The sequence below is a fragment of the Gymnodraco acuticeps genome, unplaced genomic scaffold, assembly GCF_902827175.1.
Source record: "Gymnodraco acuticeps unplaced genomic scaffold, fGymAcu1.1, whole genome shotgun sequence".
Taxonomy (NCBI): domain Eukaryota; kingdom Metazoa; phylum Chordata; class Actinopteri; order Perciformes; family Bathydraconidae; genus Gymnodraco; species Gymnodraco acuticeps.
In genome coordinates this window covers 2,142,673-2,150,630 of record NW_022989894.1, presented here as the reverse complement: position 1 = coordinate 2,150,630, position 7,958 = coordinate 2,142,673, and the positions used below count along the sequence as shown (strand labels likewise).

Below are 7,958 nucleotides of genomic sequence, written 5' to 3'. Positions count from 1 at the left end.
CTGCGCTTTGTCACCAATCCTGTTTGTAATATACATGGATCGGATTTCGAGGCGTAGTCATGGGGGAGGGGGTCTGCAGTTCGGTGGACTAAGGATTGCACCACTGCTTTTTGCAGATGATGTGGTTCTAATGGCTTCATCGGTCTGCGACCTTCAGCACTCACTGGATCGGTTCGCAACCGAGTGTGAAGCGGCTGGGATGAGGATCAGCACCTCCAAATCTGAGGCCATGGTTCTCAGCAGGAAACCGATGGACTGTCCACTCCAGGTAGGGAATGAGTCCTTACCCCAAGTGAAGGAGTTCAAGTATCTCGGGGTCTTGTTCTCGAGTGAGGGAACAATGGAGCGTGAGATGGGCCGGAGAATCGGAGCAGCGGGAGCGGTACTGCAGTCGCTTTACCGCACCGTTGTGACGAAAAGGGAGCTGAGCCAGAAGGCAAAGCTCTCGGTCTTCCGGGCCATTTTCGTTCCTACCCTCACCTATGGTCATGAAGGATGGGTCATGACCGAAAGAACGAGATCGCGGATACAAGCGGCCGAGATGGGTTTTCTCCGCAGGGTGGCTGGTGTCTCCCTTAGGGATAAGGTGAGAAGTTCGGTCATCAGGGAGGGACTCGGAGTTGAGCCGCTCCTCCTTCGCGTCGAAAGGAGCCAGTTGAGGTGGTTCGGGCACCTAGTTAGGATGCCACCTGGGCGCCTCCCTAGGGAGGTGTTCCAGGCACGTCCAGCTGGGAAGAGACCAAGGGGTAGACCTAGGACCAGGTGGAGGGATTATATCTCTTCGCTGGCCTGGGAGCGCCTTGGGATCCCCCAGTCAGAGCTGGTTGATGTCGCCAGGGAAAAGAAAGTTTGGGGCTCTCTGCTGGAACTGCTACCCCCGCGACCCGATCACGGATAAGCGGGAGAAGATGGATGGATGGACATATAACAACGTTTTTGTTTCTCATTCTGGGATAATGGCATATCGGCAATTGTATGTTAGAGAACTCAAGCTGGGGTTTCTCTCCACTCTCTCTGTAGCCTGGCTCATGTCCCTTTACCAAGTTGTTTGATATGCAAAAGGTTTCAAGCAGACTTGCTCTTATCTCCGATCATGTGATGATAGCAAGAACATAATGTGTTTTCTGAGGTGAGACAGAGTCTGAGCAGTGATGTGCAGTAGGGATGATATGTATTATTACTCTTTCTACTGCTGCTGCTTATTAGATGCTGCATCATTCTGCTGTCAGGGTTTGTTTTCTCTCTCTGTTAGGGTCAGGTCAGGATGTATTATTGTTTGGTCTTTTTGAATCAGGTCATCCTTACCTTTTGTGTCTGTGCCATTTTTGCATTTATTTGAAAGAGGACAGTGTAGAAATGGATGAGGAAGAAAGGCATGACAGCAGAGGTCCTTAGGCTGGATTTTAACCTGTTGTTGTTTTCATTGTTGTTATATAGTGTAAACTGTAATTACTCAAATATCAAGGCGTTCCAGGTCTCCCTTTGAAATTAAAGTACGGTTGAAAGCATGTGGGTTTTCCAAAGGATCTTTATTTTGGGTACTTTAAAATGTCAAATGTGCCTGTCCTAGAAGGAATCAGTCTTTTGTATCCGTTCCTCCACTCAATGATTTAAATTGCTACGTACTACTAGTGCACTGTTTGTGTCTGGTTATTTGTCTCTCTCCAGTGAGTGATATCATTACTGCTGCCTATCTGCTATTTTCTCTAGTCTCTGTTTATAACTCCATTTAGCACATGCCATATGTGTTTACGTTTGTATGGTAATTCATTTGACATTGTCAAAACGCACTGGTGAGACCATTATCTACAGACAACCATGAGTGGCAATATGTTATTACAGAGCAAAGGATTACTGAATAAGGACAATACATACAATGGTACTCTTTTTAGCAAACGGTTGTCTTTAAACGGAAACATTTTAAAATAAATATACAATAGATACATTCTCTGTTGGGTGGACCTCATATCTTTAAACAGGGACATTGCGATCTAATGGAATTGTTGTGAGTCATAACGTTCACATTAACACATGTAACTCTATGCTTGCATAACATTGCATTATTTTGTAATTTCATAACAGCAAGTTGCAAAAATGCATTCCCCTGGTCTGCTTCAAGAGGCATAGTGAGATTGATTTACAACAGATGTATGCAATACAGTCATACATCACAGGTAATGTTTCATATTAGGACAAAAACTGTGATGCTGGGACTCAAATCATTCTATTCATCTTAATAATCTACTATTTCACTTCGAACTGCTGATGCAAGGCAATAGGATGTGTGTGAGAAAGAAACAGAGAGGGAGAAAAATAAAGAGAGACAGATAGAGAGCGAGATAATCGGTAGACCGTGGAGGTGAGAGACTGAAGGGGTGCAGGGCTGCAGGATAAGGCTTGCATCTGCATATCAAAGACTTCATGCCGGGAAATGATGAGAATAAAAACTGTAATATTGCTATAAATATATAGTGTATGTACCTACTGAGTGTGATGTAGGACCATATGGGAGCAAGTCATTCAGAGGACAAAGGAATCGTTCTTTTGACAAAACACAGTGGGTTTGATAAGCAGAGTGAGTCCTTTGGAGGGATGACATGCAGTATTACACGTGTTTAATTAGAGGCACGGGGAGTCAAGTATAATACTCCTGTGTGCTTAGCTTGTCTGGGTAGACTTATAGTGATGAATGGCTTGAGAAAAGTGTCACTTTCAAAATGTTAAGTGAAATACATTTAATCAAGCCTGTAATATAAAGATGGAAACACACAGGCGATGCATACTAAACACATTCTGTTCTTTTTTTTTATGGTATTAAGTTGAATAATGGATTCAGAAAGTAACTTTTCTTACTTCCCAATTTCCTTTCTTTCGCCTACAATGACTGCTGAATAGTAGGTATGTTTGCACAAATGCTTTCTGCATTTCATTTCAGATGTACTCGGCACCTCCAGACACATGTGTTATTTTTCCAAAGAGGCACATCAGCGGGGAAGTGCACTTCGCCTGTCGTCGGCATGTAATCAGCGAAGTATGCCTCTAACTGTAGGGAACATGATAAGTGTGACACAGTGAGTATCCATCTTGCAATTAGTATGGAAATGTCTCTAGCTCCAAGGAACAGGTGCAAATTGCCCAGGTGTAAAAAAATGGGGAAAGTGAATATTTTGTTTGTCATCTGCATTTCACAGAAATCTCACAAAAGACAGAGTGTAAGTGCATCACAACAAATAATGCAAAGTACTAGCACCAATTTACATTCTTAGGAAGATAAATAGACACATTACCTGACCAATTCATGTGTTCAGAGGGTGGAAGTAGTGCACTTCTAATAAGATATTTATTAAGTGCCTTTGACTGCAGTTACATTGAGACAGTAGAAGGGCAAACATTTAAATAAACATTTATAAGTCCAATTTTATTAGGAGTCTAACAAATACAAAAAAACAAGTTCTCAAATAGAGCAACATTTTAGCCACAGTAAATGAATTAAGAAAGATAATTACTTCTGCAACATCACATCATTTGGAATATTGGTGATGTACAGAGGCCTCGCCAAACAGACTGGACCAAAGTGAAACACTAAATGGAAGAAGTTATAGAACTGAACTGATGTATTACCCTCTGTTTTACTGGCTGATGTATTATTATTATTATTATTTCTTCTTTGACTGTGACTTTTTAGGCAAGACGTCTTGAAAACCGCAGAAGCCAGAACGTGTCTGTTAATAAACAGTTGAATTAACTGATTTATTTTTGCAGTGTGCCATGCAGTGTATGCACTTTTCCACCCCTATAAAGATGCTGTGATCTTCGCTTTGATCACTGCTTGTCTTGTGAGTTACGGGGCTGCCAAGTTGTTTGACTAGTTCAAACCTGTCGTGTGTATATAACCCTCGGAGCCCTGGCTTGAGTGCAAATCCCTTTACTGGCCGCAGTTTGATGTAACCCAGTGTGTAGAGCTGGAGTCTGGGGGCAGAAGATCCACTGGGCTCTCTTTTGCTTCAGGGCTAATGGATGAAGACTGTCGGGTTCCCCTGGTTTCAGATACTCACATTGTGCCTTTGTTGTATAAAGGAAATTCCCCAACTGGTTGAGCCTCTTGAACCTTTTGGGAACGAGAGGCTCTTACTCCTTTTTACTTATTAGGCTGTAGAAGTCCCAGTCATGTGTACAAATTCTCTTAAGATGGATTTTAAGCCCCTTTTAGCTAACAGCTTTTTGCTGATCAAAGCAAGTAATCCCCCCTTAAATGCTCAGCTCTTTATGTCAGTCCTAGCTACAAAGTGTCCCACCTTACTGTGTGCAGTTCTTTATTACACACACTCTATGCTCAGCTAAATGGTTACAGTCTCTAAAATGTATAAAAACAAGTCTATGTGTCTCATGCAGATATTTTATTCTCTGAGAATGATCAGTGTTTATTATCCATCTACAAATAAATCAATAGAGCATCTCAAATGTATCTTCAAAGCAAAATGCAGAATTTGTACAAGTCTCAAGACTTCACATGGCAGACCTTCATATTAACAATAAGTTGAAAGGAAGGCATTTTTTCATGCTTTCTTTTCTGCAAATTACACAGCGAATGGAACTTTGAGGAATTATGTGAAATGACTGTTTCTGAATTATAGTACAATTCTAAAATACATGGATCTCAAAAGGTTTTATCATCAGTAAAACACATTTCTAAAAGGAACAACTAAAGCTTGGGTTGATAACATTGGACAAAACAACAATAAATCACAGGCTACAGCATAGGATCTCTAACTCTCCTCTTGGCAGGTTCCCCTTCGCTACAACCACCTTTATACCAAAATAATTGTGGTGACTTCATTATTGTATATGTACTACTTTGTGCACTCACCATTTACTAATGATAAGTTAATGGAAAACTTGTCTCTATGACGTGTTCAATTTTTCAATGTAAGTTGTTTACAGTGAACCACTTTTGCTTTAGAAATCCTGAATCAAAACAATAACAACACAGAGGACCTTGAAGACCTACAGCAGACACACAATCACGCAGTGTTTAGCCAAGCTAAAGCATCGTGACCCATAGGGCAAAACTAATAAAAGGCATTTCATGGGCTCTTGAGAAACTGTGTATGAGAGATATATATATAGTGTGTGTGTGTGTGTGTGTGTGTGTGTGTGTGTGTGTGTGTGTGTGTGTGTGTGTGTGTGTGTGTGTGTCTGTGTGCTAATAAAATACACACAGAAAGTTATCCGTATGTGTTTGCCTGTATTTGTGCATAGATAGACCCTCATCATCTCTCTGTGATTACAGGAGCATTTCACCACAAACAGCATATGACTTATCAGAGTGAGCCAGGTTGTCAGAGCACTGACAGTTTAGGGAGAGCTGCAATGGGATACGTCTCAATTCTCTCTCTGTCATCCCCTTCTCACTCTCTCTCTTACAAACATGCAGTATGTACACACACATCTGTGCAAACACAGATGCGGCACCCCAACGGCAAACCCTGACTACGGATTCTAAGAGCGGCTCCGCTGAGCCCTCAAGCCTTTCTATCTCTCCTGAAACGCAAAACTGATAAAAGACGACCATTACTCCTCATGTCTTCAGAGACATAGGAAGATGTAAACAGTAAAGATGTGAAACAACAAGTCTCAGCGGAGGATTGTCAGTGTAATCTACACTAGTGGAAATAAGAAAATATGGCTTTTTTTAGTTGAGACAATAAGGCAAAAGAAGACAAAGCCAAAAAAAAAAGGATTTAGACAAGAGACTGAATCAGATTTAAGTAAAGCTTATAACAATATACACTTTATCAGCCAACAACAGAACTATCTATTACTTCATTCTGAACATGGGCATGCATTAGTGTAGGTGAACATGTGTGTACTGTGTACTAGTTACCTGAAGGTCATTTGGAATATCTGTCCCAAGTTGACTTGCTGGGTTTTGTTGTTGTATCCATGCAGCATCTCACCAAACAGGGTGTCATTGAAGTGGACATCCTGCCGGGGGCACTTTGGTCCATCACAGTTGTCTGACAGCAGGAGGCAGGAGCGCCCCTCCCCTGACAGTTTGTACTCCTGAACACACCTGAGGAGGAGGGAAAAGCTGTCTATATCTTGTATAATATGCAATGAATGTGAACATAAATATATTCAAGATAGTACAAATAAAAAATCCATCTCCAAAGGTGCCCTTACTTTAAAGTGAGTGCAAATCAAATGTGCTGATGGCATTAAGGGAAATGTACATTGCTGCTAATTGTATTTTGTTGCAGGCTTGTTCACCCTTTGTGTAACTTAGTCTTAAGTTAAAGAACAACTATAAATGCCATTTCACATTGTGGAGTGAGAAAAACATACTTTCTTCATTTTTCTTCATACTTCATAGTTCACTCATTACTGTACTGGGCCCACATGGCGTACAAATTAAGTGAGTTGTGACCTGGCATGATCAATATTATTAGATCTGCATGGTTATCAGTATCTCAAAACTCCTCTTGGATTTTCCTACACTACAGTTTTACTATTAGAAGTATAAATCCCCTCATAAGTGACAGAAGTAATGAAATAGAAAATGTGCTGCAGTGGTGCTAACAACATTTCTGCCGTGAAATCCCACTGACAAGCATGGCACAAACAGCTTGATCCATCCTTCTTGGCGTATTACTGGTAGAAGGTAGTGTTGCGATAATGGTGTGAGAAATGATTTCTTGCCACACATTAGGAAAAAGCATAAACTGTGGGGATGCCACAGTGTGACACCGCTGTTGATCAGCTTCCTGGGCCATCATTGCCACGGTATAACTGTGGCAGATCCCTAGGGATTACTATCCCACGTGAACCAATTTAGTCCTAAAGAAGTTGTGCAAAAAAGCTTTTCCTAGCCCTCATACAGTGTATCATCACAGTGGAACATGTGTAGGGTGAGGAAGAGGGCGTTTTAACTGTTTGGCTGACTGATGTGCAAAATATAAGAATGATTCAGCACTCAATTTTTCATCTTGGAAAAATTGATCTTAGAACAGCAAACTCCCTCACGTTTAAAAGCTAATTAAAAACATATCTTTTTAATTTGGGTTAACTTTCAATTGTCACTAGTATCATTGTCCATGTTTTACTGTATTTTATTTACATTTTATTTTTAAAATTGTTTTATTTAAAAAATATTATCACTGTAGATGTTTTATCTTATTCTGTATTCATTTTTAGAATTATTTTAATATTGTTGTTATGTTTTCTGTAAAGCACTTTAGGCTGCTTTGTGCATGAAAGGTGCTATGCAAATAAAGTGTATTATTATTATTATTATTATTATTTTTCAGACGTCTTTTTTTACTTTTAAGCCGCATAGAAAAATCCAAGCTTCTCAATTGTAGATTCTAAAAGTATTTGTAAAAGCCATCAGTTAACCAGGTAATACTACAGGGTTGACTAATTGACATTGTAAAACATTAATAGGATAAGTTATTATATAAAAAACAATGTTTATATAACATCTTGGGCAAATGTATTTCATCACATTTGTATTTGCTGATTAAACACTTCATTTGCATATCTCATTTCCTTCGTGTGGTTATTTGCCTGAGGAAGAGTCTGATTGAAATATCACTCACAAATACGATTCCATGAGCCGGCAGAAACCTTTCATTTTGTTTTTCCGCTGTTAGTTATTCTCACCCGCAAAACATGAGCATGTTGCTTGAGCTAGGGTCATCTTCAAGGGGCACGAGCTGCTGGCGACACAGCTGTTCACAGCCTCCGTTGAAGCCATCGGTGCAGTCAATGCCCCTAGAGTAGTCATAGCAACCTGAGCCATCCTTCATTGGCCTCAACCCCTCAGGACACTGCAGGAAAAGAGAGACAGGCAAAGAAGGAGAGGTGGTGGGAGGGAGATGTGGTGAGAGGGTGAAAATGAAGGCATAAATTAGGGAGAGAAGAAGAGAGTAAGGCGCGGAGGTCAGCATGTGCATTTT

General features: G+C 40.6%; 1 protein-coding gene across 1 annotated transcript in view; it reads right to left on the bottom strand.

The window, feature by feature from the left end:
* The window catches only part of LOC117538710 (astrotactin-2-like), a 347,089-nt gene that overhangs the window by 83,861 nt on the left and 255,270 nt on the right, over nt 1-7,958 (bottom strand). The window contains exons 12-13 of the mRNA XM_034204612.1: nt 7,663-7,829; nt 5,885-6,073 (exon numbers count right to left, since the gene is read on the bottom strand). Coding sequence (XP_034060503.1) covers nt 5,885-6,073; nt 7,663-7,829 — 356 coding nt within the window. The remainder of the gene's footprint in view (nt 1-5,884; nt 6,074-7,662; nt 7,830-7,958) is intronic.